This window comes from Hylaeus anthracinus, unplaced genomic scaffold (genome assembly GCF_026225885.1).
Source record: "Hylaeus anthracinus isolate JK02 unplaced genomic scaffold, UHH_iyHylAnth1.0_haploid 3, whole genome shotgun sequence".
Taxonomy (NCBI): domain Eukaryota; kingdom Metazoa; phylum Arthropoda; class Insecta; order Hymenoptera; family Colletidae; genus Hylaeus; species Hylaeus anthracinus.
This window is the reverse complement of record NW_026535284.1, coordinates 14404193-14419566: the sequence shown is the minus strand read 5'-3', so window position 1 is coordinate 14419566 and position 15374 is coordinate 14404193. Positions and strand designations below refer to the sequence as shown.

At 47.5% G+C, this 15374-nt stretch overlaps 1 protein-coding gene across 4 annotated transcripts in view; it reads left to right on the top strand.

The window, feature by feature from the left end:
• LOC128894398 (homeobox protein SIX1-like) overlaps window positions 1–14605 on the top strand; it is a 34471-nt gene extending 19866 nt beyond the window's left edge. For 3 of the 4 annotated variants that reach the window (XM_054156108.1, XM_054156107.1, XM_054156109.1), the window contains 2 exons: window positions 9449–9929; window positions 10280–14605. In XM_054156108.1, the coding sequence (XP_054012083.1) occupies window positions 9449–9929; window positions 10280–10567 (769 nt within the window). In that variant the 3' untranslated portion in view covers window positions 10568–14605. The remainder of the gene's footprint in view (window positions 1–9448; window positions 9930–10279) is intronic. The other variant, XM_054156111.1, reaches the window with a different exon arrangement.
• The last annotated feature ends 769 nt before the right edge of the window (window positions 14606–15374 follow it).

Here is a 15374-nt window from a genome sequence, read left to right as displayed (position 1 = left end):
ATTAGAATATATCTATATGCTTGAACCTGTATTTTTTAACAGACACTATGTATCAGGGGCAGAAACGAATTCTGGCCCTTCGTATTCAATAATTTGTAACTCTAGGTCAAGTAGGAATAGTTACTTGTCATTTCGTTGGATTGAAGTATCAATCTTCCAAGGTGTACAGTGGATAAGTAGATAATTCAAGTTTCAACCTGATGAGCCATTGGAATATACATATGTGAATATACATACATGTTTGCAGTTCATGGACCGAGAATATTGTATTACATGTACCGATGTATTACCGTTGTTTATCAAACAGATTACCTGGCAGTGGCGATCAGGTCGAGACTCGGATTCTCCGTACAGGTTGACTCGGAAGGTTGGCACTTAAACGCACCAAAATGACGAGCAAGCATATCTCTATTGTCCAAAAAGAAACTAAAAGAGGGGAGGATGGTTCGGAAGCCAATGAAGCGTGAAACGCGCATATCGCGAGGAAGTGAATTTGACAGCGAGGAAAATAAAACGGTTCACAGCTGCGTTCCGCATCCGGACGGAGAATAAATCGACGATATTACGAGGCTTAAAACTTGATTTACGAGAGACCGCTGGCGCGTTAAACAATTCACGATAATTCGACCTTGAATAGCCGTGACGAGTTTCCCTTTGCCCGAACGAGATACGGAAACGCTCGTTGTCCGTGCAGGAAATTGCATGTCGAGGATCGACGATCGGTCCCGTACGCCATCTTTTTTTTTTTTTTCTTTAGTCGCAATACTTTATTCTGCGTAGGTTTGGACGTAGATGTTTTCGAGGTTTCGTTGTAGATCATAATTTTCCATGGAAGTACTAAGGGAGTTCAACCTGTACCGTATCATAAAAAATTTCATATTTTCTGGTCGGCTGCTGTAAGCATAAATTCGAGCGAACGTACCTAGCAAAGTAAACGGTAAATCGATATTTACCCATATTTCGCACGGACGTGCATCGAGATGTAAATCTCGAGTTTTTAAAGTTACGAGACTAATTTCATTTTTGACCGAACCACCTTAACCGATATTTCTCGAGCATTCCGCGTGTGCAATTTAAAGTAAACATTGAAGTACAAAGCGTCGCAGCAGACATCCCTTTGTTTGTGATATTAGACGCGGTGTTTACCGAACGACCACTCGTGAGCTTGTTTTCGACTGTCGTCCGTTTCACGACCCGAAGGACGGAAATCGCTGCCCGTTGTGCGCTTCGGTTGAATGCGTTCGACGTCTATATCCGACCGCGGTCCTCTTTCTCTCTCGATCTCTCTCGATCTCTCTCTCTTTTTCTTTTTCTTTTTTTTTCCTTTGGTCTCTTTTTCATGGTAGCATCCCACCAGCGGAAGCATTTTCGTATGACGTACCTACGTGTGCAACGGTACACGCACACGGTCCCTTAAACGGTGTCGAGTTACTCGTCAGCACGGGACACAAAGCTTACGTAAGTACGCCAAGAAGCTTCGAAGTTCGCGGTGCCACCTCTTCCTCCGCCTTTCGCGGGGTTAAGTTTCAGACTTGTAAAGATATGTATTTCGCATCGACAGGGGCGTCGGGTAGGAGCAGGAACGGAAAGAAGCGTTTAAAAAAAAAAATAAAAACAGCGATGGGCAAAACCCTAGGTTTCCAATAAATATTTTAGTTGCAGAGATGTCGTAGTTAGGGCGAGCTTAGACACTGCTTGTCTTCAGCTACCAGCGCGTTCTTCTATCATTTTGATTATACTTTTAACCCTTTGCACTCTCAGTCGCTACCAGTGACGGGCGAAACCCTAGGTTTCGAATAAATCGGAAGTTTGCCGATACGTTTGTCTCATTTTCGTCTTTTAAACATTTTGCAGAGAAAGTGTTGTTATTAGGAATTTTTAATGGGATGGAACGACTATTCACACAGACACGATGTAATTTCCGATAATTAATTAGAATTTATTATAACCTTTGCTTGTACGTATCAATGCGATAACACTGAATACAAAAATTCATATACTCGTTTCAAACGTGTTCTTGACTGCGTATGTCCCGTTCATGCTAAATCCGATATTTAACTATTGCATATACCGACAGAAAGAAACGAGACGAACACATCGGCAAACTTCAGATTTAATCGAAGTATAGGGTTTTGGCCATCTCTGAAAAATAATAATCGATAGCAAAGGAATCCGCTAGCAGCTTTTTGTTTGCGAGGAAACGTTCGATGGAACGCGATAGAATCGTGTCCAGGCATCCTTGACCGATACTTCTGCGTTTACTTCAAAGTTTCGAGCGTTCTCGGATGTCCCACGAAATTTCTGACGAAAACGTTCGCCGTCCGAGCTAGGCGTTCGCGTCCAGTATTTGGCATGAAATGGCGGATTTTCTGGCAGCCACCCCGCGAACGCGTTCTTTCGTGCGATTACTCCCGTCGAAACAAGTCGATCCGTCGGATCAAAGCGACATTCATTTTGCGAGATCCCGGAGAGCTCGACGCGACCGTCACCCGTAGGTCGATAACTCTTCCGCGGTAGAATCTCGCGACTATTCGTCTTTCGTTTCGTTATCCGTGTTACCTTCGTAATTATCGCGTCGTTTATCTTGAGCGGGGTGATTTTGTTTCGAACGACACCTTCGAATTAGTACGCTCGATTGGGGACACAAGGGAGCTCCGAGGATCCTGGCAACGATCGAGGCTAATTAATTTGTCGCGTGCCCTCCAAGCTTCGACTAACAGGGACCTCGTACAAAACCTATTCGTCGACTCGGTGACGTTTCGGAAAATTTAGCCGCGTTGCTGTATTTTCGTACCGCTCGGAATTTTAATTAAATTAGATGCTGCCAAGCGGTTAACAGATTCATTGTTATTTATTAACAATCCGATCCGAGCCGAAGGCTCTTCTCGGAATAAGCGCCGAAGTGTGATCGTCTGCAAAAACCTAGGCCTCGAATATTACACGAAGGCGAACATCTTTCTACAGGAAAACAAAAATTTCATTAATTATCGTAAATCAGCGGATAAGTAGGCTCGTCTTATCCGGAATCGTCGTCTCGATTAGCATATTTTGTAACGAAGTAAAGGACGCTCGTTGGGTGTTCCACGGTCGCGTCAGATTTTAATCTGTTTCGCGCGAAGGAATCGATCGACCGATCATCGACGTGATTATTGACCAAGTTCTCGTTGTGAGGTACGAAACATTCCGTGGGATATTCATCCCCCTGTTCCCTGAAGAATAGGCGACAGACGGATCTCGTTCGCTTGTGTAACACGCTCTCATAGAGACGAGGAAGACTACCGAGTGGCAGGTTCAACGTAATCCGGATTAAAGAATTCCGGAACACCGAAAGCGTTTTAACGCTCTGGTCCTGTTATTCCACGGAAGACTTCTGAGTTTACCTGCTTGAGATTTTATCGCTCTGTCACGTACCAGATATTAATATCTGTATAATCCAAGTGCCGATAGATATTCACGATTTGTTTATAGATTCATAGACACGGATGTAACAGGTCCTGATTATCGGTCACGTTTGTCAACAGATCGTTTAAGAATGGAGAGAATGGAATCGTCGAGAAGATGGTCGTTACGACAGCGTAGATTCTCGAGCTTTATCCTACTGACTCTAATCGTTCGAGTCTCAGAGGATATTGAAAAAACACTGTCGAAGAGTCCCGAACCAGGATTTTCTCAACATGATATCTACATATATCCGTGTAAGAATACTTTCTCCATCCACTCTAAATCAATAGCGCGATCGCGAATAAGACTTGACCGCGGCCATCTTGAAAAAAGTGTCTCGATCGATCCGTGCCCTTCGTTCCATGTAGATATTATTCTTCGTACGCTTTCAACGAAGCAGAGACCATGCGATGTGAACGATCCGGGAAAGTTTTTTCCCTCTGGTGAAAATTGCGCCAGACGCAAGGGGGTCGTAGAAAGGGGGGCAGGTAGAGGAAAGAAAGCTGGACGCGGAGGTTTGACCGTGGAGCAAGGTGAGCCGAAGTTTGTAAACAGAGGCGGTGTGTACACGGTAGGCTGCATCCCCATTATTTTAGGCCGAAGAAATTCCTTCCTATCTGCTTATGGAATCAGCTGCCGGCCGGGAGTCCCTTCTTCTGGGCTTCCTTCGACGTGCTCACCTGCCGAGCGGACTGGATAGAGCCGGGCCGCGCGAGCTACGGGGGCCCCCACTTGGGAAAATCCTCTCTGCGTTTCCCTACAAACTAGCCAACCGATTTTCAATTTGCTCTGCGTCCGTGGGCCTCGGGAAGTTTGCCTTTCTGCCTTCTCGAGCGGCGAGTCGAGTAATCCAGGGGCCCCTGGTGCCCCTCTGTTTCGAGGGAACCGGATAATACCGTGCCTCCTTAATTCGCAGGTAATCTCATGAAAGTACGGCGCAGGAAGTCATGTTTACATCTTCGTTGTTTCATGTTCGGTCTCTGGGTAGTTAGAAGCGATCAGGTGAGAATCCGGCTCTCCTCGAGACAGCTTTCTACTTCTTCCTTTATTATTCTGTCGTGCTATCGGACTTTAAACGCTGGTATATTCCACATAATTTCTTTTTTCGCTTACTAGATCCTTCTGCACGCTTGGCCCCCCGTCAATTGGAACCCCGATAAAGAGCAGCCGTCCCGATGCCGCGCGGAGTTTCCGTTTCGTTTCTTTTCCTCGTTTTTCTAACGAGTCTAATAATATTGTCTCGCGTTTCTAACGCGACGACGAGCGCAATCGGATCGCATCTCCGACCAGAATAGAAGCCCGAAATCTCGGATCTCTTGGCTCGGCTTATAGTCGGCTTTCCACCGACTCCCTCCTTGTCTCTTCGGGACCCGGAGACGGAGGATCCACGGCCGTGCGCGCGTTTCTACGCGCGTACCCGCGAGACGCCACGCTGACGATCCGTTCGAGACGCTGCGTTGCGTCTCACGCCCTCGAAATTCCTTTCTGGCTGCCTCGTAATCGAGCGGATCGTGGAAGATCCGGAAAATTCGCGCCAACCGGACGCGAAACTGGTTGCGTTGGAAAATCCGTGCGACATACGGTCGATGTTAAAAGTACAGCACACAATTTCAAATAAATGAGACTCCTGTACGAGTACTTATTACACTTGACTGTAGGTGCCGATGGAACGATGGGACTGATTAAGGAATTTCTTGGCGGTTTTTGGAAAAAATCACTCGGTACACAAAGTCACGAGTTTTAGTTGTAGAGATGTTGTAGATAGAAAGTGCTAGACACTGTTTGTCTTGAGCTACCAGCGCGTTTTTATATCATTTTGATTATGATTATTTGATATTTAACCCTCTGCACTCGAGAGCTTTCGACTAGGTTTCCTTTGACTTTAATTTCTTAATTTCTTTGGAACTCGAAGTGCCAATAAAATGATTGTCGTTGAGCCAAAGGTGACCCGATTCTCAAATCTCAAATTACAGATCTCATTCGAGAAGTCGATATAATCTTAGCATTCGAGTCGCTGGTAGATACCAGAAAAAAAGGCCTCGAGTGCAGAGGGTTGATAATCACATGTATATTTTACTATTTACATCAACACTGAACCTACCAGGACTGATCAAATTACTGTCATTACTACACAATTGTCTCACGTATTCCGTATTGATGCATTCGCATTCAATTGAAAAATGTATATCTAAGACCAGTCACTCGACCGATCCCTGCAGAAATAGATACAAACAGTCTGTAGGTTTAGTGTTAATAAAAGCGCACAGACAGATAGGGTACCACAGTTTCCTCTCTGTTTCTAACAATTTCCCCATTTCCACTTGCTGACCAATACACTACCGCTCTGTCTGCGATATCTCTACGGTTTCACTGCTGCGAACGCCAGGACGTTTGTCATCGTGAGAAGTATAACGCGCCGCTTGGAACCACGGGTGAACAAAGTTGCGACTTTACGTCCCATAAAAACGGGCCCGGCGACAATAGGCACCGAAATGAAATCCCTGAATGGTCTCCGCGCGCTCGTGGAAAATTAATAACGTCCTTCGAACGCGTCGCGAAGCGGGAATGCGGCTCGTTGTAAATTCACGTTATCGCACCACATTCGAGAGGCATCGTCTTTCATCGTCAGACGACGAGCGATACCTCGAGGGTTTCCGGTGGGTGGCGATGATCTCGCGCGAGATCTAGCGTGTAATACGAAAAGCCCACGGTGTACATTTATAAACAAAACACGCCGCCGATCGCACGGCCTCGGATCGTTTCTGTCGCAACAGCAAGTCGGAACGACAATCGCCGCGTTCCCCGGCGCGTTTCGTCGAGCAGACGAACGGGGAGGGTTCCGCGGACCGGGATTAGCATAATTCGTAATTTAATTTCCCGATAAATTTCCGATGGCGATGCTCCGCCAGGCCGGCCGAAATGAGATGGTATCGGCTTGCGCGATTCCACTAATTCGCGTCTAAGTTTATATCGGCCGGGAGAGAGCAGCACGGGGTCGAGATAGGATCTCCCTCTCGCTCCTTCCCCTTCGGTCTTTTTCTATCGCGGACGCCTCGTAAAATCGGATTATATCGGCTCCGTCGCCCCGGCGTTGTCGCGCACTTTATTCGAGCCACCGCACGATGGCGAATCCCCCCCTTCCACGTCGCCGACGGGGTCATGGTTCGACGCCGGTTACCCCCTGATCGCGTTATTAATTAATTGGGTTCTCCAGATGTGAAGGTACACTGAGGTCCGGTTTCGTTTCAAAGCGCTCGGAACTCTGTTCTTTCGGTTAGCTTTCCTTTCGTTTTGAAGCTTCGGGTACAATCGCGGAATCTGCGTTTCAACGCGAGAGGTTCTCCGCCGCTTGGGAATCCCGCGGGAGGTTTCCTCCTTCTTTTTTTTTAAGATAGAATCTGTCCGTAAGAGACCGTTTCTGGACGAACGAATCGATCTCTGGCACGAGCGGCGGGGGGGTGGGGGGTGGAGAGAGCCTACGGAATTTCGAAGCTTATTTACGAACTGGACGATTAATAAAACGAGCCGCGCCTTCGATCATTATCTTCGCGCGACGGTCATGCCGTCGCCATAAAATCGTGGGGGCCCGCTTGGCCACGTAGTCGTTCGCGCGAAATTAAATAAACTTGTAACCAAAATTTTCAATAAAATCTCGGAATTGAAACGAAAGGTGGGAGGGAGGGAGGGAGGGAGGGAGGAGACGGGGTGCCGATCCCGGAGTAGAAGGGCACGACGGCGAATAAGTTCTCCTACGCGCGATGAGTCACAAATCCTAATGAAAATAATAATGCCCGAAAGATTCCGTTCTTTCGTTGGTCGCGGTGCAACGCGGATAAATTTATTGCGCGATCTCGGCTCGGATAAGGCATACCTGGGGACACCTCGTCGGGGTTATGGACCCTGGCATCCAACGGGTGGCGCGGAAAGTACCGGTGGAGACAAGCTTATCCCGCCTTGTCCTTGCCTCGGAACTACGTCGTTCCACGTGTGGGATCTGTTGCATCGCGTCTCGTGGAAATAACTCTTGTCCCGGAGGACGAGAACGGACTCCCCGAGATTTTCACCTGCCGAACAGATTTATCGTTGCCCCGCCGGGACTAAGTCTCCTCCTCGGGAACGATCAGCCTCGTCGATTTTTTCTCGGGATCCTTTTTTAGTCCCGCCCCGTGATCCCGACGACGATAACTTTGCGAACGTTTCTTCCAAACGCCATTTTTCAATTTTCTGCTATTACTCGGACGCGTATGGATCAATTATTTCTACGATGTAAATACCTTGTAATTCGTATTATTTCTGTTTACTCGTCCGAGGTCGCTTCCGAAAAAAAAAATTAGTAAAAATATGTTCCATCTTGGTAAGTTCGATAATTTGATTCTCCCAGACAGTATTGTATTTCCTCGCCGAGAAGGAGCAAACTAAATCGTTTGAAACATTCGATCGCGGGATGTTCGGATGGGAATTTCTGTTTAACAATTATATTAGGCTCGTTTCGTGCGCGCGGGCCCCGTAAGGACGACCAGGTTGTCGGGTGGAAGAAAATTACGAAAGTGCGAATAAGCTGCGCTACGAGCGTCTCGGCATATTAATTGGAATACAGCCGGCCGTGGCTGGGCCACACGTATTGTTAGCGGGTAACGAAGAGGCCCTCGGGATCGATAAGGAACGCAAAACGGCCGTAAAAGTCCCTCCTTGTAATTGCGATTCCCTGGCTCTATCTTTGCTGACCAACGAAACAAATTTCCACGTTGATGCGATAGTGTCCTTGTTCTGAAGAATCAGGGTCGAAGGTGTACTTAATCATCGAGTCCAACCCTCCAAATTGGACTCAGTCAGGCAGAATATGTCACCGAGGTTGTCGCATCTCGCGCCTCTGAAATCGTTAAGAATCTTGCTCCTCAAGTTGCTGCTTTTGTTCCAGCAAGTATCCGAACGACTGTAATGCCCCAATGCGGAATCTTAACAGCGAAAATAATTGAAAGTCGAGCTCGTTTCCTCGGATTCGACGTGTATAAAATGGCGCAGCGTATCGTCTTTAAGTATGCGCGCACGCGGCCGAATATAATTACGAACGAAACGCAAGCTTTGAGGCTAGCAAGCGCAAAGTGATCGGCAGCGCCGCGAAGCGGAAGAGGATAGGGGTTCGGAATAATATCGGGTAAGATAATACCAACGTCGATGCGTAAACTACCGAGAGAAGAGGGTACACACCTCCTCTCGCAGTACTTGTGAATTAAGGGTGAACCGGGCGATCGGAGAGGAACGAGTAAAACCGAAGAATAGGAATATAAAGCGGCGATCAGGGGGGGGGGGGGGGGGGGGGGGGGGGGGGGCCCCCCCGGGGGGCGCGTAAACACAATTTTGGGGGGGGGGCCCCCCCGAAGGCGGGACCCCGGGGGGCCCCGGGGGGGCCCCCCCCCCCCCTCCTTCTTCCACCGCATTCTGCGTCCCAGGTACGAGCAATCGTTAAGCGCTTGTTTTACAAGTCGTTTAGACGTGCCCGCCGCGATACGGCACCGTTCGCCGCAAGTGCCGCGACACTTGTCTACGGGGTGTTTTCGAGAACCGGTCCCCCGCACGCTGGGCCCCACGCTACCGAGCTGATAACAGAGACGGGCTCCCTGATTTCGGACTCCTCGCGTCGATCACCACCGAATGTGCAAGTGACTCGGTTCCTCGTTCTCGTCCAGCGTGGACTCGAAGCCCTTCAACGGGGACTTGAAATTGGTCTCTTGTCCTTAATCCTTTGTAGATCACCGGTACACGTTACCGCTAAGGTGTGGGAACTTTGTATTTTTATGTTTCTCCACAAAAGTTTCATTCATAAAAAAGAGGAAGAAAAATGCTCAGGTCAGAGTAGACTAACGGGTCTTTGATATCTTCCAACCTGTTTACATTTGAACCCATTTACAACTGCGACTTAATCCTAATGTATAATTTAATATAATTATAATATAATTTAATTTAATTTAATATTCTCCAACTAATCCAACGAAATCTTCTGTTGCAGCGGACAGAGGGAGGACAAGGCCCACGGCGGTGGCCTGGGCGACTCCAGCAGCGAGAGCGGAGACGAAGCGAAGAGGCAGGCGGTGAGCCAGCAGCAGCAACAGCAACCTTCGTCGTGCGCTGTTCAGCAACAGCAGCAGCAGCAGCAGCAGCAGCAGCAGATGGTCGAGCACCAGCAAACGTCAGGCATGTATCAACTTCCGGCACCGGTCTCGGTTTCCAGTCCTCACTCGTACCACCAAGGCCACGGCTCGACCTTGAGCCATCCTCACACGCCGACCCACCACATGCAGCACCACGACACCAGCAGCGAGAGCGGCGACGACAAGCGAAATCTTCATCATCAGCTGCAGCATCATCTCCAGGTCGGTGCTCACGGTACTCACGGCTTGATACATCCCACGGCGACCTTGCCGCCGCCGCCACCCAGCTGCGCCCAGCAGAAGAGCCAGTTGGACTATATGCAGTACTATAGTCCACAGGTACAGTGAATCCTTTCCGTAATTTCGTTTGGAGGATTTGAGGTTCACGGTGAAGGGATTTTTCTAGACGATGTTTTCAAGTACCGTAGGAGCTTATGGATGCCTCCTCGTGAGAGTAGATACACATTCTATTGATCTCTATCTGCTAGGACTAAGCGTCTGTTGTATACTGAGAGTCCTAGACTCCTAGTCCTAGACCTGTTACATACCTAGAGTCGGTTTGGTTCCAATCTAAATGATAGATAGAGTATACGCTTTGCCTATCGTATACGCGACCGTAGATAGCCTAATTAGTAAAGGTACACGAACATAGAAGCTCGATTGCATCCAATCCACCTCGTCTGTTTCAGGACTACCTGATCGGTAGTACGCCAACGTCCGCCGACCTCCAGAAGTCGCTTCCCCACACGGCCACGTCGATGCAGATGGGTGCTATAGCTCCTTCCATGGGTGGGCTGAGCCCAATGGGTCCGTCGACGATGCTACCGAACACGATGCAGGGCGTGAACACTATGAACACCATGTCGATGAACGGCATGGGGATGGGGGCGTACCAGGGCATGGGCTCCATGGGAATGTCCACGTCCCACGGCAGTTATCACAGCGGTCTCGTGCTGGGCGACTATCACTCGTTGTGACCCTGGGCCCCGGGCAGCCAGGGCAAGAGGAACCAAGAGAAAACTTAATGGAGAACTCGTTTCGACTCGCGACGATCTGCCACGGAATTATCCTTCGAAGCAAGAGAGCCGAGCTACGAGTCCGGTGCGAAGGACAAGATTTCGCACCGGGCTGTAGAGTCTAGGTAATTAAATCCTGGGACATTGAATCGTGAGATCGTGCCGTTAGAAAGGATCGCAACGAATCGAATTTAGGGCATCTTCGCGACACGCGACGCCTACCACGAGGAGATTCGACGCGTCGTCGTCCCGGAATCGTTCGTGGAGCGTTTCGAAGAAGAATGTCGGAAGTATATCGACCGTAGCGACCGTTCCGCCTCGACTTTCGCGTGGGATCCGAGAGCAACTGGTCGAGAGCTCGCGAGAGAAACGGGGAGGTTCGAGGCGGCAGGGTGAGAGGACGCTTCCGGGTGAAATAGCAAAAGACATGTTAGCATTTTTCTTTTCGCGTATCGCCTTACGCGCGACAAAGGCAGAGCTCGTACACTTCCAGAAACACGGTCGCAGGGCCGTGTCTATTTTTTCGCGGTACCAACCCCGTCATCCCCCTTCTAATATCGTAGCGTTAACGCCCTAGGTCCCCCGCGAGCATAAGAGAAGACGCATACGTTATTTACGGTTACCAGTAGTAGGTTCGGTCTGTACGCGCCTCGGATAACGGAATTATTTCACTCGTGCTTCGACATTGGATCCTTGGATTTTAAACTCTTGAAACACTTTGACTATTTGGGTTCTGAATATTTGAATTTTCAATCATTGGACGTTCGATATCCGGACTCCTTGGACACCCTTCCAGAGACGTGTACAGGTCCCGAGCCACCCGCTAATTAATTAACGTCGCTATAACGAACCACACACGCTCTTTACACACAACCTTCTCTTACACCGTACGCTTCTGTGTTTTGTCCTGTGTACATATGTAGATAATACACGCATACACACGCATTCGAGAGAAGATTAAGTTAATCTCGTTTGTATTAGGCCGTAAGACGGACCGCAGAGCCGAGTTGATCGAAGTCACAGGGCTTGGTGAACGTTGGCGAACGCGAGCACATGTGCCCTCGGTTGCCTTGGCTTCGCGTTCTGCGCGCGGCTTTAGGCGAGCGCCGGGTGCCCGCGAATAGCGATTCAAGGATGCGCTGTTATTCCAGGAAGAGATTCTCGATCGCAATCAGCAGGTGTCCATACTCGAATATTCCAAATTTTAACGAATTTTACTCGAATATCCTCGCCATCTTCTTCGTAGACTCCTGATTCGTCTTCGATTCCGAAAATTAATCAGTTCCCCTTTAATTAAGTTTCTCGATGAGAAACGGCTTCGATTCGGGGTTAAGGGTAATAGATTCGAACAGCATGCAAATTAGCCCGAGAAGTGACGCGTAGTAGGCGGAACAGCTGTTTCCTGCCAGCCAATTGCCCGGTGCCAATCTTTACATCGCGAATAGAATCGACAACACCTTTTCAGAGCGGCGCGCTCTCCTACCTACGAATCGTTGCTCCGATCGTAAACCGAGATGGACGAGACCTTTATCGGCTTTAAATATTCGGAATAGGACCGTTCGTGGATCTCTCGAGCACCCGGTATAAAGTAAACAGTGTCGTAGCGTAAGTTAGCATTTAAGGCATCATTTAATCGCAGTTCGCAGTCTGTACATAAACGTAAAAAAGAAAAAAAAGAAAAAAAGAACGAGAACGCGAGAGAGCGAGAGAGTGTCAGAGTGAGAGAGTTGAACGCTTGAGAGACGGGGAAAACAACGAGACAAAGAGCGAGAGGAAGAAATAGGTATCACCGGCACCGGAGGTGACAAACAGACACGAGGGGTGGGGGGGGGGGGGTAGAAAAAGCAAAGTTTTCTGTTCTCTATTTAAGAGGCATCTCTCGCGCAGATGTCCCCGGAACGTATTCCGTTTGGCTGCGACATTGCCTTGTAAGATTCTTATCTAGGACGCTGAGGAGGGAAAGGATTTTCCCTTTAGAAATAGTCCTCGGGACGAAACAGGGTAAGCAAGAGGAGAGGGAGCGAGGAAACTAACGAGCAAAGGACGAGGGAGATAGTGGTAGAGGCACTTTTGTATAGAATTCACATCTGAGACTCTTTTAGCAGCACAGGACGGTTCGCGCCACCCGTTATTCGAGAAAACCGCGACTGGCTGAGTATTAGCAGCCCGGGTTCTTTTTTAATTCGGCGTAAGCGTTCGACTAATGGCCTTTTAATGAACGGTCTAAATTGGAAAGGCCGTTAATTGCGTATGGCTTACGTCGAATATGCTTCAACTTTCGTTAGTTTATATTTTAAGTAGCGCTTGGACATAATCGTACTGTCTTTTATTAATTTATACGGTCCGTATTTAGAACGCACTGCGCGTGAATGGATTCTATCAAGAGGTGGACGTTTTTTTTATCGGTTTGTTAATCAGGCGTTAAAGGTAGATCTTGCTGGTTAATTCAATGAATTTCGAACACAACTAGATAGGTAAAATTCCAAATGAAATTCTAGAATACTTTAGATGATCTCTTATTTGTTCGGCAACTGATGAAATTCTAAGAGGGACGCAACGATGGGGGGTAATACTTTAGGTGTTTTATATTGTCTTCTTACCTGTACGTAAGGATAACTTCCCAAATCAAATTTAAATTAACGCGAGGGAAGAACGTGCAGAAAAGTCCTGTATCACAAATTTTACAAAGCTTGCCAAAAAAAAAAAAAAAAAAAAAAAAGAATAATCGAACTTGGAGAACATTTCTTGCTTTCAAATCCAAGTATTTGTTAATGTTCCCTATTTTATTAGATAGCGCGTTCTGAATATGGATCTGTCTCTCAATGATGATTCCATCGAAGTAATAGTGTACAGTATTCTTTTATAATTCGCACAGAACGTTAGATAAGAGCCCTTTGAACGGAGAAAGGGATGGAAAGGGAGCGAGGATGTTGTTTGGTGGCCCGTCGCTGTGTTTCTCGGTATCGACGTTTCTCCTCGAGACATTCGCGGTCCGTCGACTATCGCGAGCCAAAATGTTTCGATTCACGCACAATCTATGCTTTGTACGCCACAGTATACACGTACTCTCTTCGCCGTCGAGCTGCGCGCACACGATTCTGGCAAAAAAACTGCACACAGGCGCAGGTCGAGACACACGCAGCTTTCGGAAACGTCGTAGAGCGTTTGTTTAACGTCCAGAGGTAACAAGCGCGGCGTTGAACGCTGAATTCGATCGAAATCTTTTAATTTCGATGCATCGGTTTTCTACCTTGACACGCGTACAAGCTTTTTTACAGACGAATCGCGGATCAGCAATCACGAAAGTTTGCATTTTATACGGTCGACTATTTAATTCAATTTTTACATTGATCGATTTTCTCCAATCGTGTTTGAATCGTTTCTGTTATTATTATTTTTTTTTTTTTTTTTTATGGTGAGATTTTACTGCAGCAATGTATTGAAGATACAAGTTGACAAAGACGTAACAGAGAGTCACAGATGAAATTTGATTGAAATGAAAAATTTGAAAAGAATCAATAGATCACGAAGAGAAAGTTTCGCTTAAATTGTCTAGCCACGACAGCTGCATATGATTAGTGATTGCAGACAATTTTTATCTGAGTCGAAATCACGAGTAACTTTTTGAAGAGGAGACACGCATAGTCGCCATATACATACACACACGATCATACGACCATCCAAAGCGAGGTCTCCGATGTTTGACGACGCAAGTACGATTATTAATAACCGAGAGTTCTTCCCAAAGTTCGTCTCATTCGTGTATTTTAGCGGACAAGCCTAACGTTGCACAACTAACTAAGACAAATTGCTAAGAGAAGCAGAGAGTGAACGCAAGGGAGAGAGAGAGAGAGAGTGAGAGAGATATGTATTATCGCGTATGTGAGTGAATGAGGGCGAAACGAAATGGGTGGCATGATAGACAATTAAGAATATCACGATGTACGATCGAACTGTAATCGAGTAAAGTTGATGTTATTTAAAGTAATAAAAGGAAAATATTATATACGTTCGCGTATTGTCATCTCTCATACGGCATCTCCCATCCAGATGGATCCGTGCACTCCTATAAAGAATTTTAACGTGGATCCGCTCACTCGGGACCAAGACATGTCTAAAACCATACGTGAGACTGGTATTTGTAACACGTGTACTTTTTTTCTGGTCCAGAATCGCTCCTACAAGAAATTTTCTACGGATCCTCTCCACCTGGACCAAAGGAAACCTTAAAACTATGGGTGAGACTACCATTGTCAACGCGTGTCCTCCTTTTTGAATCCAGAATTACTCCCCGAAGTATTTTCCTATGACGAACAAACATCCGAGGAAAGAATCAGCGCTCGAAACAGAACTTTGTTCGAGTAGGACGGTCGAGAAAGTCGGCTCCGTTTCGGGAAGAGGAGTCCTGTTTAGGAAACTACCTGCAGCTCAGAGAAAGATGGTCGAACGATACCAGGAGAGTAATTATTTCAAAACGAGCATCGGTCCAGTTCTATTAGCTCTATCAGCGATCGTCGATGACAGATAAGGTCGGCACGGTCTTTGAGCCGATATTTGCCGGTCCAGGCGCGCAACATTGTCGGGATAGGGACCTTCGTCTACCCTCGGGATCGCCATCCTGAAAAGGAGCATCTGGCTGCTCCACGTGGCCCGATTTCTTTGTTGACGAGCAACGTCTCTTGTCTGCCCTTATCCTCCATCGTCGTGCTTCCATCATCTCCCAAAGTTAACACCGTAAACAGCAACGAAAGATAAGATATCCTGAAAA